The 24,384-nt window shown below is 37.0% G+C and overlaps 1 protein-coding gene across 2 annotated transcripts in view; it reads left to right on the top strand.

Annotated features, from left to right (window-relative positions):
* The first annotated feature begins 7,911 nt into the window (after positions 1-7,911).
* Positions 7,912-24,384, top strand: part of BMP5 (bone morphogenetic protein 5) — a 52,272-nt gene continuing 35,799 nt past the window's right edge. For both annotated transcript variants that reach the window (XM_084202156.1, XM_084202155.1), the window contains exon 1: positions 7,912-8,568. In XM_084202156.1, the coding sequence (XP_084058282.1) occupies positions 8,085-8,568 (484 nt within the window). In that variant the 5' untranslated portion in view covers positions 7,912-8,084. The remainder of the gene's footprint in view (positions 8,569-24,384) is intronic.

The raw sequence follows: 24,384 nt of genomic DNA, 5'->3' as shown, positions 1-24,384 counted from the left end.
GTAACCTTGAGCCTCAGAATGAATTGTTGCAAAATGCTTCTGGCACAAGACTGACCTTCCCTTTCTAGCACCCTTCTCATGCCAAAGGAAGATGTCAGAGCCAGGAGGCAACTACTTCTCAAAGGTGGAAGCTTTTCTGCCAGTCCATTATCCCTGGTTCTTCTAGCAGTGCTCACAGGAGCATACAGAAAATATCCAAAATGCCTAAAAGTCATGGAAAATTCTCATTGATTTGTCCCAGTGTACATTTTATCACTAAAAGGTGATAAAGAGGAGATCACGATGAGAAGGTACACTCACATGCTTGGGCTATGCAGAAGCATTTTTATCATATGTATCATCCTAATCTAAGTTTTTCATGTGCAAGACTCAGTTTCTTTTTTGTAATTCAGTGCTTCTTTCTAGAGGGGCAGATATGTTTTTTGGTGACTAGCACTGAACAAGAGATAGCAAAACCTATGAAAGTATTGTGAATCCACTTCCTGAAGGAAAACACTGTCCTACAGTCTCAGTCAGCATCTGTAGCTGTTTTATAATTTGCATGGCTTAGCTAGAATTCCTTCAGGAAATACCAATTTTTTTTTCCAATTTAAAGGTCTAAATGTTAAGGAACAAACTCTGAAAGTAGTAAAGCTAAAGAAGCAGAAATGAAGTGTCTCTTGCATGTTTAGAGATTACAGATTACAATGCAGTTTCAGTTGCGAGTGTTGCAATGTAAATCATGTTCCACTTGCCTAAGCCTACTTTACAAGATCCTTGGATTACTCTGTTTGGCATCATGCAGGTCATGTTTTCAGACCTCTGGCTACATAAAGGAAAGCTGAGTAGCTTCAACAGTCTTTCAACTTCAATGTAAAGATTTTGCAGCAAATTTACTGCAGATTTTAGGTATATACTTTCTCCAGTATTTCAGTTTTTCTCAACCACCATAACAAACATCTGAGAGAAACAAATGGATTTTCTAGACCAAAAGCATAAACTGATTTTTCACTTTATTTCTTTGCTTTGCCAGTTTATCAAATTCTGGTTTGAACAGACTGCTGTATTAAATACTGGCTACAGTTACCAATTTTTAATTAAATAAATTTTATCAGCCATGGCCAATTGTAATAATTTTGCAAGATCAAGGCATTACATGCTAGAAGAGAGTATGGTTGAATGAGAGAAATTCAGGGAAACAGTATTTTATTTTAAAGACTTTTATCGATTTGTGTTTTATCATTGCCACAGTGCTATAGCATGTTGGTTTATTAAACAGACCCACATCTTGAACAGTTGCATTTTTTGCTGGATTAAAAACTGGATAGCTGGGCCCAGAGAGTGGTGCTGAATGGTACCACATCCACTTGGTAGCTGGTCACTAGTGGTGTTCCCTAGGGATCAGGGATTTGGACCAGCCCTCTTTAATATCTTTATCAATGATCTGGACCAGGAGATAAAGTGCACCACAGTCAGTTTGTGGATGCTTGCCATACCAAGCTGGGCAGGTATGTTGATATGCTGGATTGCAAGAAAGGGTATTTGGATGGGCTGGATCAGTAGGTCAAAGACGATTTTATGAGGTTCAACATGGCCGAGTGTTGAGTCCTACATTTGGGTCACAACAACCCTGCACAGAACCCCTCACAGGCTGGGGGCTGAGTGGCTGGAAATCTGCCCAGCAGAAAACCTGGGGGTGCTGGTTTACATTTGGCTGAGCATGATCCAGAGTGTGCCCAGGTGCCCAGGAAGGCCAGTGGCATCCTGGCCTGTCTCAGCAATAGTGTGGCCAGCAGGAGCAGGGCAGGGATTGTCCCCCTGCACTTAGCACTGCTGAGGCCACAGCTCCAGCGCTGGGTCCAGTTCTGGGTCAGAGTGAAGCAAGTTCAGACAAAGGCAGTGGAGCTGATGAAAGATCTGGAGCACAAGTCTTATGAAGAACATCTGAGGGAGCTGGAGTTGTTCAGCCTGGAGAAGAGGCTCAGGGGAGCCCTTATTGCTCTCTTTAGCTACCTGAAAGGAGGGGTTAGCGAAGTGGGGGTCTATCTCTTCTCCTAAGTAATAAGTTACAGGACAAGGGGAAATGACCTCAAGTTGCACCAGGGGAAGTTTAGATAAAGAAATTTCTTCGCAGAAAGGCCTGTCATTCAGTGAAACTGGCTGTCCCAGGGAAATGGCTGAGATACCATCCCTGGAGGATTTTAAAAGACATAGATGTGGCACTTTGGGACATAGCTGAGCAAGGGACTTGGCAGTGCTGGGTTAATGGCTGGACTTGGTCATCTTAGATGTCTTTTCCAACCTAAATTATTCAACAATTCTATGTAGAAAGATCAGTTAGCACATACCAAAGATTTTAGAGTGCACATAGTCTAGCAGTTGTATACCATGCACATCTTTTTCTTCCACAATCCTCCTCCAACAGCAGGAGATTACTAGTCTCTCCAGGACTGTGTGATTCATGGTAGTGATCACTTTCAATTGAAAGTACTGGAGCAGCAGCTCCTTTTTTACTGCCTGAGAGGCCAGCTGATCTCTTACAAAAGGGGAAACTTTGCTAAACAAAGGAAGTAATTTTAAAAGAAGGAAATAACATCTGTCTACAGATATGTGGAGAGGGAAAGAAGAAATGTGAAAATGGAGATGGTGAGGAAAAAATATTTAAAGTTTAAAAAGCTGAAAAGAAAGTCCATGTGGGATCAGAGGCAGCACATTCAAGTGGCAAACTAAATGTAGAGAGATGTAATAGGAGAAAGTATTGGGAAGAGAGGGAGAGAGTGTATAAAATGAAGCACAGGAAAACGGTATAAAACCCCCAAAACTAATTTAGAGGGAGATTAAGAGACTGCTGCACTATCCCATTGCCAGTAGAGGTGCTAAAGCCACGGCTATGGAATAGAGTAGCAAAATGCTCAAGGGAAGAAATAATTCCGTATTTAGATAGGTAGAGTATTTCACGATATGAACAATAGTACAGTGCAGCTACCTAGAAGGCATCTGTTTAGAAATTAATTTCTGTTTGAATCTGTAGTTGAAAAAAAAACGAATTCCAGCAAGAGGCAGAAGATGTTCCGTGGAAAAGCACTTCAACCAGCCTGGGAACAGCACAAGATACTTCTGGCCGTGCTGCTGCCAGAGAACAAGGAGACCAGCAGGTACCAGTCTACAGCTGGGGCACAATAAAACCCTTCTACAAGCTGAGCCAAGAATAATCTTCTTTAAAAGTGCTTTACTACTTGCAAATGTTGCTGCTCTTGTCCAAGTGTTTTGTATTTGCTTCAGTGCAGTTCCATTTTTTTTTGTTTTGAGATAATTAGGGGCTTATTTTAAACCAAAGGGGATTTCTGGGAGTTCTTTGGGTTTTTAAATTATACAAATGATAGCACTGTGATGTTGAATCATATTATTAATTGTATATTTTGTTGCTGTCATTTCTGAAGTATGTGTGAAACAAGGTTTTTTATTTCTCAGTCCTTGAATACAATAAGTTTCAAAAAAGTCCTCAGGCAGATTGCAAAATTATTTCTTTCCATTTTCTTAATGTTAAAGAAAAGCATAATTTTAATACTGCAGAGTATTCTGTGCTGATAGTTTTACAACATTGTGTACGTACTGTGAATAGAACAAACTTCACAAATGATTGTACTTAAAGCTGGAGCCCTTTCTGTAAATTTTAAACAAAGACTTCTATTAAATGCCATCTATAAAATGCTTGATGACTTACCTCCTAGGCTGATTTGTGATTTTTCCTGTGCTTTTGAATACCTGGATGAAAAACTCTTTTTCTACAGGAAACTGGATGGTAACTGAATAAATAACACTATAATCTAAGTATTGAACACTTCCACATAATAAGTGTTATTTTGCAATGGATTCCTCTTGCTATAGCATAAAATGGAAGTACTTTTTCTATAAATAAATAATACTCTGAATAAAAGCAGTTTGCAAACATTATTCTTAATTTATTTCTCAGCTGCCAATTTCTGCAGTGAATTCTACCAGCTTTCACACTGTGCCCATTACAAATGGAATTACCTTTGTATTAGAAGACATGTCTTTCAATGATGCAGAAAAATATATTTGTGCTTCATTCTTACGTTAGCTGGGTAAGAATACATCTGTCATACAACATCCAGCTCAATAAAATAAAAAAACTGAGTGCAAGTTATGTACAATTTCTTTTGATTGTACATTTGGAACATTTGGAGGTATGCATACTTATGTCCAAAGTCTGAAATGTACACCTTATGCAGTCCATACCACTCTAAATCTGACTTGGATACAGGTAGTGAAACAGGTTTGCCAAATTATGGTGTCAGTGTCGCATTTCTTCCCCAGGAGATGTTCAGACTACTTGCTTTCTTTTTGCTGGGGAGTCTGTAGCTTTAGCAACTAATTATTCTCCAGCTCTCGTGAAACTTTTTTATAGGAGTCTTTCTCCAGGTACTTTTCACATCAATAGCCTTGCAGAGAGGTAACAAGAACAGACTTAAACATTTTTAATGCTGAATCTTCTGTTTATGCATAATATTGATCTGAATGTCAAATTTAGCTGGTCATTAAGGAAGGGCCATCAGAATTATTCTGTGTGCATGCATATATTTCAGATTTAGGATGCAAATGTCCTGAAGAGAGTCTGCATTTTAGCCTAATTTGCCAAACAATTTCAGAGAACCATTGCTGTGGGGAATCATCCTCTATTGATGTGACATTGAAAACCAAAGGGATTCTGCATTGAGAAGCCATCCACTGATTTTTGTATATTTTTGTATATTTTTGAGCAGTGGGCATTGCCCACAAAACCACTTCTACCTTCAATGATTTCAGTGGTCTGCTGGGTAGCTATAATTTTTTTCACCATTATAGTGAATGGTGATCCACTGGAATGAAAGATTGGCAAGATCTGGATTCCCAGGTTTCATTACTTCCCCTTCAATATTTTCTCTAACATTGTTTAGATTAGTACAAATGTAATGAGCACTGAATTCACTCATCATGTGCATACATGCCACATTGTTTAAGAAATTCATGCAGCTGCTTCCTATCTTGTACTGCCAGGGTGCCTGCACGGTGCACTGCTGCTTTCCGGCCTCTCAGTCCCTGCTCTCCAGGTGCACCACTGGTTATGTGCTCCTCTCTCAGATATCTATCCCTAAGGGGAGCTCACTTCTGGAGCCATTTCAGTCTTCCTTTTATTTTTAAAGGGCTGGGTAAGGGCTGTTCAGGCGATTTCTTGTGTTGCTACCAGGTTTAGCATCTGGAAAAAAAAGATCTATCTGTGTATATCTTGACATGCTGAAATTGTAAATGGTGTTTTTTCTTTAGAAGTTCACTGTTTCATATTGGAAATGCAAAATGGGGTCTATCAGCCATTACAGACACCTTTCACTTCTTTAGCAAGGACTTTCCATTTTAGAGCTGTGTCTGCCCTGCATGAAATACCCATGCTAAGACTGAGTGTTTATGGAATAAAGGCTTATGCAAAAGGACATTTTGTTTATATTAATAAAAACTTTTTAAAAAATTATTTCTGTGTTCCAGCCCAGGACATTTGGTGCCTGAGCGTAGTGCGTTATTGTAAAATAAATGCTTTGTATTTATGTTACTTGTTTGGTTGTGTCTCGATCAAAAAATAACAGGAGCTCTTTTCATCAAACATCTGATTACTAGTTCAGATGTGTTCTTATTTAGTTTCTGTCTGGAAAGATGCTTGTCACATAAAAATACCCTTTAATTTAAAGGCATTTTTGGCTTTTTTAATGAAAGAAAAATTAAATAATATGAAACTTCTAGAGCCATAATATAGGAAATTTCTATTGCTGGACATACTGAAGGGCTGAGGACTTAAATCCTCTGAGCAATCAATCCACTGGCTTTTATGAATGCTTAGGGAAAAAAAGGAAATATATTACTGGAAAAGAGGAAGAAGTCTTGTTGCAGGATATGTGATGGCCAAATTCAGAAAAGACATATGTATGGTAAAGTCTCATATATCATTGCAACTGACTGAGCAGAACAAATGAAAAGAAGAAAAACCAGGAAATAATACTTTTCTTTTAACAAATAGATTTTGAATAAATACCTTAGTGAGGAAAGAAAATGTATTCTGATTGTGATTGCTCTTCTGCTAAGAAGAAGAAGACTTTTGCTAAATATCCTCCTAAGTTTAGTGCCAATTCAGCAGGTCTAGTGTGAGATAAATCCTTTCTTGGGAGAAGCATTGTTCATTACATGTGCTGATTTATGAGACAGAATCAGCTCTATTTATGTGATGGCTGGACTAGAGTGTAAAGTTTGTTTGTGCTTAATATACTAGATAAATTGTTCCTGGCTTCTTAGGGTGTGACTATACTTGCTGTCACACTCCCAAGTTTACTCAAGGACTGTGTGATTTGCTGAGTAGGTGTCATGTAAAGGAAAACCCAAAGCGATGGTTTTTATATAGCTAGATTTTTCCCCCTAATTTCATGTTGACAAAAAATCTTTTTTGTCCCTTTCCTCTACCCTTCATCAAAGTAAAGTCTCCTCAAGGCTAAAGGCAAATTTTAGCAGCAAGGAAAATGACCACCAATAATCTGAGCAGTATGAAATTTAACATGGTGATTTTGATTTAGTGAGAGGAAAACACCAGTTACCTGCTGTCAAAAAATTCTACAGTGAACCTTAACTTCATGGGCAGCAGCTTTAAAATCTATTTAATATTCTTATTTCTTCAGTTAAACTTATGTTAATAACAGGCTGTGGGATTAAACCTTAACTTTACATATTTACTGGGAAAAGTAGTATAGCAATTTATGAGTAAAAATGTACTTTGAATAAATTATCATGGCAAATTACAGTTTATGAAAGTTGTGACTATAACCATAATTGCAGCCTTGGCTGTGCACAATTTGAAATCTTTCTTGCTGAATAAATTTGTTTTCATTCAGATTGCATTCCCAACATTTTTAGAAAAGAGTGAATCAAGCCTCACTTACAAAATTTCCTACAGAGTTTATTAAAAAGCTCACCTTTGTTTGCTAAATTTGCCTAAAACATAAACTTTTCTTGAATTAGTGAGTTGCTATTTTAGTCTGTTATGAGAGTTTCCTACTCAGTTTAATGAACCATAGACTCATAAGGAGACTCACAAGAGCTTCCATATTATGCCACCTATAAATCCTAAAATTGTTAAAGTAAAAACTGATTGTACAAGCTATTACGAAAAAACCAGCCATTAGCCAAAATTAGGTATATTACTGTGAATTGAAGAGACGGGGGAGAGGTTTAAAGCTCTATCTGGCAAGAGAAGGGTTAAGGACTTTTTTGCTATACCCGTTTCAAATTACAATGAGAAGCCTCTTCTTTCCCAGCAGGGTTGTGCTTACATTAGTCTTTAGATCTCTCTTGAAGAGAGCTGTTATATTTGTGCCTGCTACAGTTGGAAATAACAGTTCAGAAGCTGAAAAGGGTTGAATGGATTTACAGAAGGTTATTTTTTGCAAGTAAATTCATGGCAACACATTAATTTGATTAGTACATCCTTTAGAATTACTTTACACTCAAGAGATTCAAAAGATGTTAAAGTTATCTCCAGGCTGCTGGACAAATATGTGTTACACCACCAAGGTACAGATCAAGACAAATCTGTGACTCAGGATTTTATCTTGGGAAGAGCGCAAGGTGTACGAAGAACTCAGAATAACGAGGGAAGATAACTCTGGGAACTACAATGTGTCAGAAGAACATCTCTTGCTAATACAGCTCCCCACCAAAGACCTGGTTATCTAAGGTTTATATAGGAATGCCTAGGTCAGCTGACAAAATACTGGTCTTCTGCTCCATAAATGCAGAAAAAACGATAACAACAGTGGAAAATTGGAAGTCTGAATTTCAGCTTTCTTATAAATAACTGCAACCTGACACATTCCATAATATTTAAACAGGGTGGGGGGAGAGGAATCACCAAAGATATTACGATGTTACGTTTAGAGATGACATTGACATGAAGAATAGGTAAATTTTGTTTTTCAACTACTGGGAAAGCAGACCTCATAGGAACTCAGAACAAGTAGGAGAAAAGTTGTTGGTTTTTTTTTTTTTCCTTGTTCTTTTTCTTTTCAAAGATGAACCTAACTGCGCTCAAAGCTTTCGTGGGCTTGCTCTGGAATTGCTGGGTTCTGGTGGGTCACGCACAGGGAGGTTTAGGAGACAATCATGTCCATTCGAGTTTTATTTACAGGAGGCTGCGGAACCATGAGAGAAGGGAGATTCAGAGAGAGATTCTCTCTATCCTGGGTTTACCTCACAGACCCAGACCATTTTCACCAGGAAAGCAGGCTTCTTCTGCACCCCTCTTCATGCTGGACCTGTATAATGCCATGACAAATGAAGAGGATTCTGAGGAGCTGGAGTATTCACTAAAGGGATCAATGGCAGGGGAGAGCAGAGGGATACGAAAAGGATACCCTGCCTCTCCAAACGGATATTCGCGGAGAATACAATTATCTCGCATGACCCCCCTGACCACACAGAATCCTCCCTTAGCCAGCCTGCACGACACCAACTTTCTGAATGATGCTGACATGGTCATGAGCTTTGTCAATTTAGGTACGTGGAAATATTTTTTGTTTTTGCTCTCCCTGACAAACTGTTAGTCTGCTCTTGTGAAGGGCAAACCTCTCGGCCGAACTGTAACCTGTTCTAAAACAGCAGGATTGAGCCCGGGCTGCTGTGCCACCGGTAAAAGAAAAATCATATGGATGGTAAAGTAGCTACATTGTAGGTGGCCATGGAAAAGGATTTTTCTCACTGTTTATATAAAGTCAGTTTCTATAACTTCCCTCTGCTGGCTTCTGTTTTCTTTCTTTCATTGATGTAATGAAAATTCTAGCCTTAGGCCAACTAACTCCTTTTTTTTAAATCTCTAAAAATCAAACACTTATGCCTATTGCTCAGTTATTTCCCTCAGTGTTTTCCTTAAAGCTTACACATGAACAAACATCAGTTGTTAATATTTTAAAGCCCAGAAAGGTATGAAAAGGGAAAAGTTAAACCATTAAAAAAAAATTCTTAGGTTATTTAGTGGGGTTTTTTTCTGTTGTTAAGAGTCAGAATTTTATTATCTTTTTAGTTGAATGGCTGGATTTTAAATAATCTGTTGCTGTTCCTTTGTTATTTTTATTTAATAACAACAGGCTGTGTTTTATTATACTGCTATGGTGCTCAGAATCTACAATGGTTCTTATTTTCTCTGTCATAAATAAATTAAATGACAAGTAGAGTATTAAACACCAGAAACATGCAAGCAAAGAATGCTTTTGAAAATTATATAAATTCAGATACAAAACCTGATAAAACTAAATTATATTGGCTTCTGAGTGTAATAAACATGCTTGCCAGTTACATTGTAGGAGAAAAAAGCAGTTACAGATTTCTTTACTAAAGCACAACTTAAATCTCATCTAGAAAGCTGCAAATAATTCAAGAAATCCATTTAGTATTTTTATAAGTATTTGAAATGCTGCAGGACTCATAAATTTGGCTTAAAAAGCCACTTTTCATTGGATCAGAATAGCAAGAGATTTAATTGAAAACTTGAAGTTTCACAATAAGCTGGTACAAATTCTGATGAACTTTTGTTTTCCAGGGTAATACTTACTGTAGAAACTTTTTAACAGCGGCACATGTTCCAAAATACCTTCATTTTATCACACACATTCTGTACTTTTTATGTCTACCAGGTTTTTAGTAAATACTAATACTCCAAATACTAAACTTCTAGGAAAGTAACACTCTAGAGTTTATTTGCCATAATAATAAAATCACTTTTCATTAGTTATTTGGCTGACAAGAGGGTGTTCTAGTCTGAGATCTTTTTCCTTAAGAGTAACAGATGTCCACACCTCTAAATACCTTTGCTTGTTGGTTTTGCTCCGGAAATAGCAGGTTAGGAAAGAAATGGAATCTGTTTTTTGAATATGTGCTCCTTATCATTAGGAAACAGTTATATATTGTTCATGCATTACTTTTAAATTAACATTGCGTGCCTCGATTTACCCAGAGCATCTGGAGTCAGCTGAATTTAAAATAGCAAAGTTATTCAGAAAAATCAGAAATGCTCTTATCCTTAGCATTAAATTTTCCTTGTGTGTCATGAGAAGTACCCTCTGTAAATATATCAGGGACCATTCCATCAGCATCCCTAAGGACTATTTACATGGGACCTAGCCTTTGATTTCAGAAATGTCTTTGATTACAATAGAACTTCTTGCAGTGAATGAGTAGAAGTCTTTGAAGTTTCAGACTCAGATATGTCCTAGGCTTATCCTACTGTGCTTTCCCAGACAAAAACCTTCTCTGGAAGAACTCAGGTTTCCACTGATTGTCTTACCTTGGGTAGGAATTTTATAATATTTGTCTTATTTTGTTGGGATGCCAGTGCTGCCTTAAAAAATAATTCTGAGAAGCTAAAGCTTATCTTGTGTTTTAGAACTGTGAAAACTGGGGCTGAGATGCTGTATTTTTCTAGTGATTAATATTAATAGACACCATTAACTTAAAATACTGTGTAAATATCAGTTTTGGTTTGGCATCTGTAAAATTAAAATGTGTCTCAGCTCTAAGTTAGTTTAAATCCTAATTCACTTTAAATATACTTCTATACAAGTTGGATATTGTGGTATATCACACATTCCATGGTGTAAAATGCATGAAAAATATTGATGACCAATATAGATTAGCTTCAACATTTTTATTAAACAATCCTCTGTTTCAGTATAATTAACATAAAAATGAAATAAATCATGGAAACAAGTAACCATTTTATATGATTTATGCAGTATGAGATTGTGACAGATGAGGGCAAGCTCTTTTAATGGAGAATGGGGAAAAATATGCAGTGATAAGTGAATGCTAATGCTGTACCTTAAAATCAATAAATGCTGATGCAGTGCAGTAATAACTCAAATGGGTTTAGAATTGAAGCCCCAGACAACTCGCATCAAATAAATCTGCTCTAAAAATAGTATTCACCATGTTCATACTTGCACACCATTAATTGCATAATGTATAATTATAAAACTCTATTAATCATGATATTTTAAATTGAAACTTTTGTATATAGTTGTGCCAGTTAAAACAATTTAAGATGTATATATTGAAACAAGAAATATGTAGCTGAGAGGCTGGATAGAAATTATTAAGCATAAGAATTGAAAAGACTGAATAAGATTAAAAAGTAAAGGAAAAATAGACAAAAGCAAATAATTTAATATTAAAGAATAAAAATTTAAACTCATATGCTAACTTTGATTAAAACCCCAACCTGTTGGAGCTGCAAATACCTCACTTTCAAAAACAAATTTAGAAAATAATTATCAAGGGAACAGCAATCATAATTCTGTCAAGCAACCAGGGAGAAAAATAAGAATGCATTTACTTTTCCTGAAGTTAAAATTGTAAACACCTGCTCTTTCTACTGGAATTTATATCAGATTTTCCGTCTCTTTCTTTCTTGAAAGATACAACAAGACAGAGACTTTGTCTTGTCTTGTGTTTTGTATAAGACTGTGTGTGTTGGCAACTCGCCATAAATATTGATGAGTGTAACAGAGGAGTTAACTGGGTTTGGTCCAGCAGTCAAAGAATAAATCCTCCACTAAACACACTGGGGTTTTCAAAGATCTGGTTATATCACCTTCAAATTCAGAACTTTGTTTTCCTGACTGGGTGTTTTTTTATCCTATTATAATATTTTATTGTATTATTGCAAAACCCCGACTCTTTAGAGTTCTGGCATCTTCTTTTTTGGCCAGGCTCCCAAAATGACATATATAGGATACCCCATTCCCCAGAGAACAGGCAAATAATACTTATGCAGTCCAGCTCACTTTTTTGCTCAGTCAAAATTTAGTTAGGGAAGGACTTTTTTAAGATAAATGTTAGTGTTCCCACTCTTCACCTCTAACAAAAACAGCGGTATTGAATAAAATAGATCTGCATGGATGAGGCTTGGAAAAACAACAGCCCGTTTGTAAACTACGTTTAAACACTTCAAATACTGATTTTTCCATTATCATCCAAGTGATCATTAAGTCCACTATACTTAGGTGTTCCTTCTCATGCCATTCAAATGGTCTGTGTTTTCATTTTTTTTTTACACCACGTCTGTTAATTTTTCTCCTAACAGATTGTTTCTTTTACTAAGTGAGCCTGTTTGCTTTCTTCATAGTTTCCTGTTAATTGATATGAACCTTCCATAAAATGGGAGATATATATCTGCTTTTGTGGTTTTCTGTTATGCTTTCTATTTTAGCATATAAAATTTATTTCAAAAACTTGAATGTGAAGATCCCAATAAAATTTGTGACCCCTGATGTACATGTGCTAAGAAGGATACAATAATTACTGAGATTTTTAAAGTAACCAGTGCACCCCAGAAAGACATTTTTTCTTCTTCACAGACAATGTGAATGATTCCACAATCTTAGAATAATTTTGAAACCGCACGTGCTGTGTTCAGTTCTTAAACCAGACACTGAAATCAATGGAAATTTTGTCTGAGGCACAGAGGACTGTTCATATTTCTCCAGCTTCTCTATCCCAACTTTGAACACTGTTTTACAGATTATATGCTTCTTTAAAACCTGAATCATTAAGCAAATACATAAATTCAAAAGATTTATAGACCATTGTGTTCACTGGAGAATGCTAACATGGTATAGAACAAATTTTACAGCTACTTTGAGAAACTTATAGTACATCAATCCACACCAAATACCTGTAAAAATATTTTTTTGTTACACATGAAAAAGAAAGGATTCCTTACTGCAATTAGACCCTGAGCATATATAGTAGCTCATTTCTTAAATTAAACTAATTCATTTTCTACAACCTTCTACTCACAGCTAACATATCATCAGTGAGGAATATGGAGTGCTAAGCTATAAAATGCCAGGAGCTGAGGAAGGGGTTTGAAGGATACATGCAAAAAGGCCTCAGGATCATTAACTTCTCTCCTAAAGCTCAGGAATGAGCACACTTTCTTTCTTTTCCACAGGATTTCAGATGTTGCTGTCTTAATTTTAACCGTACATGAATTTCTTTGGCTGTGGTACAGTTTTAGTGTATAAACCCAGGCTTCTAATGAAAATATTGACACAGCCTTAGCTGAAGTGATGGAAAAAGCGCTATTATCTTGCCTTGAATAGAGGGATGCTATTGCAGAGATAAAACTTGTTAAATTACAAATAGACCCCCATGTCTTTAATTGTGGAATTGGATCAATACTAAGAAAAAAATGAGAAAACGTCTGTGAAACTCTTATTCAATGGTAACCCCAAGTCAATAAGGAGTCGTTTTTCACTGTTTTACATAGCGTTTAGAGCAAATTGGATCAAGGAGGTCTCACTTAATTTTTATCCGAAGTAGACATCACTTGACATCTTGAAATTCTAAGACTTTTTTTCCCCTTCACTAAAGTTTTATCACCCAGTGAGTGAACAGAACAAATTTCATATGACCTAGTACATTCAGGCATTAGAAATAACTATGAATTATGAAATAATTTTCTATGATGGAATTAAATATTAACACAACTCTTTGCAAAATCCTTTTATTTGTTTCTAGAATGACTTTACTCACAGGATGACATGAGCTAAAAATCCTCATCCAATACTTACAATTCATTAGAGTTTTAACCCATTTTTGTGCAATGGCAGAGCAGGTTTTTGGAGATTGCTTTTAATTTTTAGAAAGAAATATTCTCCATATCCCTTTTCTGAATTACACTACATTTGTTGTTTTATATTGAAATACTTTATATTTCCTTTGAAATCTCTCAAGTTACATGAATCTTAAGAACTATATAGCTCTACCTCAAAATAGGTTTGTGCGATCCATAAATATCATCTAACAAAATAATGTTTTTATAACTGTCAATTAATTTTTTTGCCAAAGTTAACACTTTAAATCCAAGTAAATTATTGTATCTACCCCGCCAAAAAAATGTCAAGCTCTCCATTAACTGGGGTATAAAACTGTCTGACTCTCCTTGACGACAGGTTTGAAAGAATTTGCAGATAACTGAAGAGAAACTGATTTAGCAGATGGTTAGACGTGCATGGTGAAAAGCTATATATATGTATGGATATATAAAAATATATATATTATTAATATTTTTCCCATTGGGAAGAACGGCTGACCCAGTTCCGCTTCTTCTTTAGAAAGTGTTCCTTTCCAGACTAAACATAGACTTTGGGTGGAGTTTTGGGGATTGTATGTATTGTACAGTGCATATTTTCCCAGGAAAACACAATCTGGCAGTGACTCTGGCTAACCATGAAAGAGAAAGAGGCAGGCTTGTGGAGACATCTCTGCATGGAGAGTATTAGGGGAGGAATCCTGCCATGGATTGGATGGGGAGCCTCTTGGTTCTCTCCCTAAACTCTGGGTTGTTTTCTAAGATAACTGGACAACTTTGGCATCTATGTCATCTCTCACACTTATTGCTCCTGTTATTATTTTTTCTGAATGTTAAATTATGCAAAGAATTTTACTGTGGCTACCTGCCTACTTACTGCCTGAGTTATGGTGGTAATTATGACAGGGGCAGTTCCCTTCCCTTTTCTTTTTAGCCCTGGCAATTCCTTTCAGCTTGCTTTCATAGTCCCACAAACTAATAGAATTTGGAAAAAAATGATTGATTGCAGTCTGATCATTCTAGGTGTCGTCTGGTGTTTCCACATAGCTGAGAATGAACAGTTTATGAAGTGCCAATTGCAGCCTCCAGCTAAAGAAAGGCTCCCCAGGGCTTCAGGAGAGCTCTGGCTGCTACCAGACTTTATAATTATTTCCCACACTTTTCTCTATCCTCTCCTCCTTGTCCTTTCCCTTGTCTCTAACCCCTGCTGCCTAGGCAGGGTCACTGAACTTTAGTTTTATGTCAGTGGCATTTGGCTGTAGAAAGGATTAAAGGCTGAGAAGTGGTGAGTCCAGGCGACAGTGCAGGAGATGGAGAGGGAAGGAATGAGGACAGGCACAACAGAAAAGCAGCAAAGCAGAGCCTGGGCTTTAGAAGGAGGACATCCCTCTTCCCAGTAGGCAGCAGCCAACGTGCAGGGCTGGATACCAAGGGAAAGGTATCCAGAGAAACAGCCTCTGCAGAAATTGTCAGAAGATTTAGTCCTGCTCCTCTGTGCCTCATGTGGGGCATGATGTTGCAGCGCTGGGAGCATTTCCCATGCCAGTGGGATTATAAAAGTGGAAGTTTGTCATGGTAGGGAGAAAGAGCAAAGAGCATGATAAAGAGAGATACTGTAGAAATGAAAGGCAAAATTAGTGCAGGTGTGGGTTTCTTCTCTGAGTAAGCCTTGAAGGCAAAGGGAGCACTTTTCTCCTGAATCCCTTGTGGCAGAGCAGCTACCTCAGCCTCCCCAGGCACTTGGCTTGCCAGGCAAAACTTTTCATCCTTGCAAAACAAAATGCATCTCCCCCCACCCTTCGGTATGCGTGTGCCGGGAGTACACAGACGGGCTCCTAACGCTCGCAGCCGTAAATAACTTAGAAGCCGCTTTTAAAAACCGCAGGTTAAAGGATGAGGGCTGCCATGACGCACACAGAGGCTGAGATCAGAGGAGCAGCTAAGAGGGGTCAGGAGAAACAATGAATCCCCTTGTTCTGAGTCATATTTATGAGTGCTCCATTGCACCTAAAGTTCATATTTATTGGCTAGGCCATGGGGTTTCCCTATTTGCTCATCTCTTAAAATAACACCCCTGGTTAAAATTTCCTATAAAACACAGAAATGCTACAGCAGGCAGAACTTGTCAACCCTGACAACTACATTATTTAAGTTTGTGGGTGGGGTACACCAAGCAAGAGCGGGTTTGTGTTTTGTACTGAATTATGAATTTTTTTCTATACAAAACATGACTGTAATAAAAGTAGAAAAGGAAAGATTTTGTAGCTCAGCTTTCCACTCGGAAATTTCCCAGTTATTAAGAGATGCTCCAAGAGGTGAATTTTGGTGTTTAGTTCCTAGCTCTTTTTGAGCAATTATTCTGGTGCAATAGATCAAGAACCTGGCTTTATTAACCACTGCTATACCACTTAATACACAAATGGTATAGGAGGCACATGTGGCACCTTACCAAAATGTGGTTCTACTTTTTTCCCCACTGTAATTCAAGGCAAACTGAAGCAAAAATTAGTAATGAGGCAGAACCTAGAAAACTAACCAGGACAGCTAGTGCTGGTTCATGATATGTATCTGGAGCTTGGACCAGTGACTTTGCAGAAGCAAAACTCCACGTAATTCTCTTTTTCAAGGAGAATCAGAATGGGGAAGAAATTTGAGCAACTGAAATTTCTGCAAGGTTTATCTTTATCTGACTTAACAATATTACTTATTCAGACTCCATGAGAAGGTCTTTTCCAACTTCAATGATTCTGTCATTATGTCCCTTTGTTGACTGGGTCAATTAACTGAAATTGCTGTTGTTTTATTTCCCAGGTATTTGACTGTAGTCAAGTTAATGAAGTCAAATTCATATGATCTGGAAAAGCTGTACCCCTATTCCAGAGTAATTATTGCAAATTAAGAGCAATTTGGCTAGGCATATCCATTTAAAACCTTTATTGTTTAAAAGTGGAAGGGAAATACACATGGAGTATGCAGCTATAAGATACCGCAAAATAAATTCAAATATTAATTTTATTGGATTTTTCAATTGTGAATGGCATAATTTTTGGGCGTAGAGGTGTTAAATTCTGTTCTGACTAAGAAAATTCTGGTAAAAATATGTGTTCAGTTTTGTTCTGGGCCTTAGAAAAAGAAGGAGCAGGGACTCTGAATGAGCAGAGACTCTGATTTTGGAGCAGTGGGCAGAGAGTATCTGAAGGTATCTGGTGCCTAGAGCCATGGGATTCTGGTGGCACAGTTTTCAAAAACACTAGCTGAGAAATTGAAAGAGTGGGAGAACAGTAGTGTGGATGACATCGCTGTGGGAGCAAGTCCAAGCCCAGTGTACAACCCCATAACAGCTGTAGTCTTTGGGGTGGTGGAGATCCAGCAGGAACATAGCTCTGGGAAGGTTGTTCCCAAGATTAGCTCAGCTGGAATATTTGTCAAAAACTACAAGTCATAACGTGCCAGTGATCCCAAAGGTTAATCTGCTGCTCCTGACCAGGTTACCTTGCTGCCTCATACATGAAAATTAAATGTATCCAAAGGTTTTGCAGTGAGTCGGTCCCACCCCAGCTGAATCAGAGAGTGAAATAACAGAGCAACCTAATAGGAAAATCCTGAAGAGCCTCAGACAGAGAATGAAAACAGTGTGCTTCTGTTTTCCAGTCCATAAAATGAGGATGGGCAAACACTCCTGCATTCATTTTCTCTTCTGTGCATTGTCATTCTTTGAAGTTGCAGACAACTGTTACAGCTTTCTTGTGTTTTACTCTGCTGTGGGCTCTGTAAAATACTTTGCTTCTAAAAGTCTCACAACACCTTGCATTTCATCATGGTGATCTCAAATGTTATTTTAGAAAGGGCAAGAAAGGCTCTTCTCTAAGGGCAACAAGTTTGCTGTTCTTAAAACACAGTTTACAAAATAATGAAAATGAGAAAGAGGTACTGGAATTTAAGCACCAAAACTGAGATTTGTGTTCTGGTGCAATGAAGTGTGGCTAGCTTAGCTCTTGTTCTCAGAATATAGGTTTGTTTCTCTCTGAGTCATGTGTGCATGCATATCAGCCTGTGTGCATGGCTTTGTGTATGTAATATAAAAAGCATGTAAATCTCTTCAGTTTTAGTCGCTGGAATTTTTTCCCCCTTAAATCATAATATTCTTTCCCATCAATACTATGTGGCTTTAACAGCCCTGACCTTTCAAGCTGCCTGTTTGGACCAGTGTTTATCAGATGACCATTTGACCTCCTTGTTAATTGTACTTAATTACATCCTGTTGTAACATTTTGAAATAAGAAGGCGAGTTTATGGATCTGCTCCAAAGACCCGAAGACTAAAACGGCAGCAGAATTCAGTGGTATGAGGCGCTGAGTAATCTTGCAGTGAGGCTGATGAGAGCTGTGGCCTGTCCTGTCAGAGGTCCTTAAACCAGTCCTTTTCCATTTAGGATCGTTGGTACTTCTGTGAATAAAATCACACTATTTTTTTTGTTTGGAGAAGGGCTTCTCCCCTCTGACTAACAGCTCCAAAGAGATCAAGAAAGGAGTGAGATATATCAACAGTACTGCAAGGGCTGAAGTTCACATCTGATGATATAAAAGACAGTGGTCTCAGTTTCCACAAATAATATCACTGTCGTTTTCCAAAATTTCAGTTTCTTAGGCTTCCATAGAATTGCCAGTTCCCACAACTTTTTTGAGACCTACATAATATTTGCTATGAGATTTTTCTGTGCTTTGATGATAAAGGAGCACATCTAAGGTTTCATTAAAGATCAGCAATTATCCCCTGCAGCTGCAGAAAAACAAAAATGAAAACAAATCAACATCCAAAAAGAGCTGCAGTTCTTGAAAATGGTCAGTCTAAAGGCTCAGAAAGCAACTTCAAGCACTTTTTATTTTACAATGATTTTCATAGAGTCGCTTTTGAAATACATGGCATTGACCATATCACATCTCTTCTTACTAGTGATGAAATATATATATATATATATGTGTGTGTGTGTGTGTGTGTGTGTCCTTTTCTGTTGCTGTTCCATAGCTTACTTTCCACAAATTTGTAGTAAACCTCATTTCCTAAAATACATTAAGTAAAAAGGGAATAGAAGTTATAAAATTACCATTACCAGGTGAAAATCTAGTCCCAAAATTTTAAGGCAAGGCAAAAGAATACACCTTCAATTTTGTTTTATTTTAACAGTGATCAATAGACTTCATGCAGAATGAAGTGCCATAAAAAAGTAATTGTTTGTAGTGGGTAATGGCACATCATTCTGGCATTATTGCAATGGTTTATCATCCAGCATGAGTCAAATTCTAGATAAAAGTGGTAAGTTACTTAGGGCTGGGCTGTGAGCTTTTTGGCTGATGCAGTACTGCCCGTGGTTGTCACTGTGAACTGAATGCTATTGTGAAAGCTAAAACTCTGTCCTGCCTTTCGTGTAGAAAAGGTTAAACCTATAGTTCAATTAGACACAATTGCTTTTACATAGTTAAATGTTTTTTTGTGTATTGATTTAAATTGCAAGCTTATGTGATTAAGAAAAAAACCACAGAATTTGCTGGATGTCATAGTAAGGTATTCAAAAGATCGTAGCTTTTAAATCCTCTTGGGTGTTAAGCAATAGAAAATATACCTGAAAACAAGCAGTTAAATATGATGATATTCAGGAAGGGCTGATTTATTTTTCAGAATTTTGAGAGTTAGTATAATGTGACACTATACAGTATTGTATATCACAATAATTTTAAATTACATATTATTTCAGAATAAAGTTTTTTATTTTTTTAATTCTTTGGTTATCTCCTATATTATATCCTATAGCTATCAACTATGGTTCTTCAAAAGGTAATTTTTTTTCATCACTTCTTAAAGTATTGAATTAATAATCATGTTTATGAGGGTTAATGAGGCTGTATATAATAATGAGATCACATTTACAAGGACAAACATTTTTAGATATATCAAATTTTTAATTTAAGCAAGTATATCTTAAATATATTTATAATTTTATAAAATATATGTACATTTTTTTCTATAGAAATATAGATATATGTTAATGCAAAATCCAGAGGCAATTGATGCTGTGGAGTAAATGATAAGACACAGATCACAGAATATTCAGAGTTGAAAGGGACTCACAAGAATGAAGTGCAACTCTTAAGTGAATGGCCTATATGTGGATTGAACCCCCAGCCTTGGCCATATTAGCACCACGCTCTGCCAACTGAGATAATCTTGAGGTCGATTAGTTCAAGTTCATGCTGCAATTCATTGGATCAGAATAAAGAGACTAATGTCATTAGGATTGACAGCATATTGCCACTGTTTTCATTGTCCAGCAGTTATGTTCTGATTCCTCCATATTTGTAGGTATTCCTTATAAATGCAAAATACAAAAGATGCTCTTATTGGGATGTGTGTGTGCACGGGAGACCCTGTCTAAAAGGCATCCATCACTCAGCTGGAACCAGTGCACAGGAACACTCACAAACTGAAATCTTGGCTCCATGGGCACAGTTACCAATCAAGTTATGACCTGTTCATGCTGTGTTTACATTGCCATCTGCTGCTGTACAGAAATGAAGCTTCTTTTATTAACATATCACTAAATCATTAACATTACCTCATTATATCAGTGAGATTTACCACAAACTCTATTAGATCATGCTGCTTCTCCTTGTCTGCAGGTAGGGAGCATGTTTTCATCAAAATGGGAATGAAAGCATGTATCCAAAAGATGAGGCTGTGATGCTTCCAGATTGACAAATGGGTTTTTTTTACTTTTTAAGCCTATGCCTAGAAATTAGAGCAGTTGTCATTTCCGAACTAGTGGAAACACAGGTTTAGCACAAGCGTGGGCAAAGGTTGATCAGCTGCTACAAAATGCGTGTGAAATATTCTTAGTGGTGTGGTACCAAAAAGATTGCCGGTCAGGCTCCCACTCCCTGCTCATTCTTACCTTCTGCTGAGAAAGACACACATTGACATCAATCATTGGTTCTTTTTTGGAGAGGAGTGATGATCTTGCACCAGATAATTGTTGGATGAACAGTACTGTGTGCTCAAAATGTCATACTTTCTACTTTGGAAATTATTTTCTTTTTTATGTCATTTTGAGCCTCCTGTGTCTCTCCCAAAGTCTATCCAAAAGAACCTACTGTGAGGGATCGCAACCTACTGTCGTGTTACCTGGAGTTAATCTGAGCTCTTCACATTGTTTGTGAAGATTATTTTCCCTTTCCTTTGGCAGTGCAAGTGTAATGCTGGATGGCCAATCCAGAGGTATTTTATTCACTAACCATCCATGAGTTTCTGCCCAGAAAGAGGTCAAAATGATCATTAACTTTGGTGAGTTTTAAACTCATTTCAGAGAAAAAAAAACCACTTTTTTTCCCCTTCTTTTTGAGAGGACTTATTCCATATGGGGGTGAAATTATCTCTGTGAGCATAAATCATGGTCAGATTAGACTGACAGAACTACAGAGGAGAGGGTACATTTTGTATCCATATTAACCAGGTGTTAAAACCGCAGCCACATCCCAAACTGCCATCTGAAAGTGCCATTTCCCACCACCCCAGGCCAGTCTCCTATCTGCTCTTCCTCCTCATCTTCTTCCAGTGTAATGTCTGTGAAGGCCTGCCCCTGCTGTGCTTCTGGCCCTGTTGCTCTGTTTCTCAGCACCACCACTTAGGCTCTCCTAGGTGGGTCCTTGGTGTTGGGCAGCAGCAAGAGTGTGCAGGACAAACCTTCAAAGCAAGGGCCGACAGATTATAAAAGATGAAGCTTGGTCTCCTTACATTTTTAATTTTAAGGTGATGACTCTGTGTAGTGATTAGCCCAGTATACATTTGTGGAACCTAAGTATAAATCAGAGGACTTCTGATTTTATTTGAGCCAAGATGACATAATAACTAAGTGCACGGCCTGTAAGTATCTATTTTTTGCAAGTGTATTTAATATCCTACCTATAATGTAGTCTAGCAAATTTTTTTTATTTCTTAAATATAAAGAATCCTTCTTCTACTTTCTAAATGAGATGTTCTTGAGGGCTTCCTTCCTTATCCTTGTTACAGCTGGGCTGTTTTTATGGAATATTTGGTCAGTGTTAATGGTATGGGTAATATTAAAATACTCACATGTGAGCACAGAGTAAGCAGAAAATATTGCCTATCGTCATATCCAGTTTAATATTCAGACTTCCATGGAAGCATTTCCAAAAAATTCCACAGCAGAAAAGAGATGGAGTTTATCAGACATGGATGAATGGTAAATGGTAGAGTGACTTGCCACCTCTGGCTGGAAGTGAGCAGAGGGTTAACATGAGCAGAAACTAAGGAGATGTGAGAAGATAGAGTGCACTTTAATGTTTAGCTTTTCCTCCCCTGCCAGTTGCCCTATGATGATATATGCCCTTTCACCCTCCTCAGAAGTTATGTTCCATCTGTATACTTTTACAGTGTCAAAACAGTTATAACTTACACCTATTTTCTGACCATTGGATCCCAGAGGTATAACTTTTGTTTCTATTCAGTTGCAGCTGAACCCAAGAGGGATCTTTTTTTCTGTCATTTGTTAACCTTGAGGTTGTGTTGATCTGACATCCTGACTTTCACACACAGTCAGAAACCTGGCAATAATTGTTAGTTTTCTTTGTGATGATCTGTGATTATAGAAAAACAGAATTAAATGTGAGAAAAATGGAAGTCTATTGACAGATGGTATCAAAATTTACTGGCTTTGCCAAAGGTGAGGCAAAATAGACATCTTTGAAAACAGCAGGCAAAATTAGCAACCTAAAGTGGTGGTGGCATAAGGATTAGCTAATTTATCTATGCATTAGCTCAGAACTACTTATTTGAGGAATTTTTGTGGAGTTCTTTCTTTCCAAGTAAAGATTTATTTATCACTGATGAAACTGAATGCAATCAGAAATCTAGTAGATTTAGATTAACACATGTATTTGTGATTGGAGTGCCTTTGTAATACTGTGGGTCTTAAAACAACAAAGAAACCACAGGGTCCTTATTTATTAAAGATTAAATAGCACATTTGTGCAGTTGTATCTTTTGTTGTGCTTCGGGCTACAGCTGAGCAACTGGAGTGAAAGATTTGCTTTTGTCAGGTTGAAAGATACAGTGCATTATACTGTCAAAACCATCAGAAAAAGGAGATTTTGAGGAACCACATTGCCAACTACCTTTTATGATAGGATTGTGATTAGACTCTCAAAGTTCTGTTCACTTCTAAAACTCAATCTCTTTGTCTGGTTACTTCTCCTCTTGTTTTGGCCCGGTTCAAGGAAGCATGAGAAAAGCAGGGTGTTGCTTTCCCACTTATTTTGTATCAACAACTGAAAGCCTTCCAGCATGTAATTATCACTGGACCAGCTGCAGTGCAGCACTTGTTTTGACTTGTTGAGCAAGTGCATTTGACTTGGAAGAAGAGTAAATTGAATGAATAACACATGTTTAGCAATGAAATTTTTAACAAAACATTGTCTATTGAATGAAGACCAGCAATTTCATTAAAACTTCTGCTTCGCTCCATTATTTAATGTGAAGTAACAAGAAGGTACCATGGGTAATCTCACAGCATCCAGATCACCTGGGAGATTGTGTGTGAGAAAGCCAAGCCCAGTTATGCCTCTTTGATTGAGGCATTTCTTTAGGTATCAGCTTATAAAAGTTGCTGGCAGGCACTGTAACATGGTTTCTGGGAACTCTTTCCTTCTCAGGGTGAATGCTGGAAGCTTTCAACTATTAACTGAGTTCTGATTCTGAAAATAATTAATGAAAAAAAGGAAAGAAACTTATCCTTTTACATATTCACTTATATTCAACATGGGTGTGTAACTTTCATTATTTACCTGGGTACTGTCTGTCACTTACTAAAGGGAAACACTTGTTTGTAATTTACATTTGTTTATAAATGTAAAACATTGCATGCATATTTTGAGGGGATTAGAAAGTAGAAATTGCATAATTTGAAAGTCCACCTTAATAATATTTTAGTGTTTATGCTATTTGGAGTTTCTGAAATGTGTGTTTTGTTAATTGGCAAGGATCTATGAGATCTTATTGACTACAATAACAAGAGAAATGAGCATTTTAATAATAGAACAGCGCTCTCAAAAGATGTCATACTATGTGCTTGATTAAAATACATTCATACAATCTTTTTCTTTTTTATAAAGTATGGGATTTTGAAATTCATTTCTTTGAGGGTTAAGGAAAAAAAAATAAGTGAAATATTTACTTTGAAAAAAGACAGGCTATCTGGTTTTGTTGGTTTGATTTTTTCACCATGCTTTCTCTTTTCCTTCTTCCTTTATATTACCATTGTTAAAGGTTTTTTCATTGACTTTATTTTGATTTGAATTACTATGCAATTTATACAGTTCAGTAAGTCTGTTCAGTTATAGAAGGGATGTTCAACCACTAAAGATTTGGATTCAAGAAGTATTTCATTTATTAAAACTGTCACTAACTGCACAGTATTTCATCAAACAATTTTAAAACTGCCTCTAATTTGGTAAACAAAATAGGAAAATATTGCTCATTGATGTCAGTATCTGACCTGAAAATAAAGGATTTTGTGAAATAACTCTAAATTTACAGCAGTGTATGTAGCTTCTGAGCACGACTGATCAAACTTTATTCTCTGTGTTTTGAAAAGAAAGTTTAATGAGAAAGTAATTTACATTGTTATTTCAAAACCACATCTGTAAATATATAAT

This window comes from Fringilla coelebs, assembly GCF_963513975.1.
Source record: "Fringilla coelebs genome assembly, chromosome: 3".
Lineage (NCBI taxonomy): Eukaryota > Metazoa > Chordata > Aves > Passeriformes > Fringillidae > Fringilla > Fringilla coelebs.
Note: the sequence above shows the minus strand (reverse complement) of the source record. Positions and strands in the feature narration are given on the sequence as shown.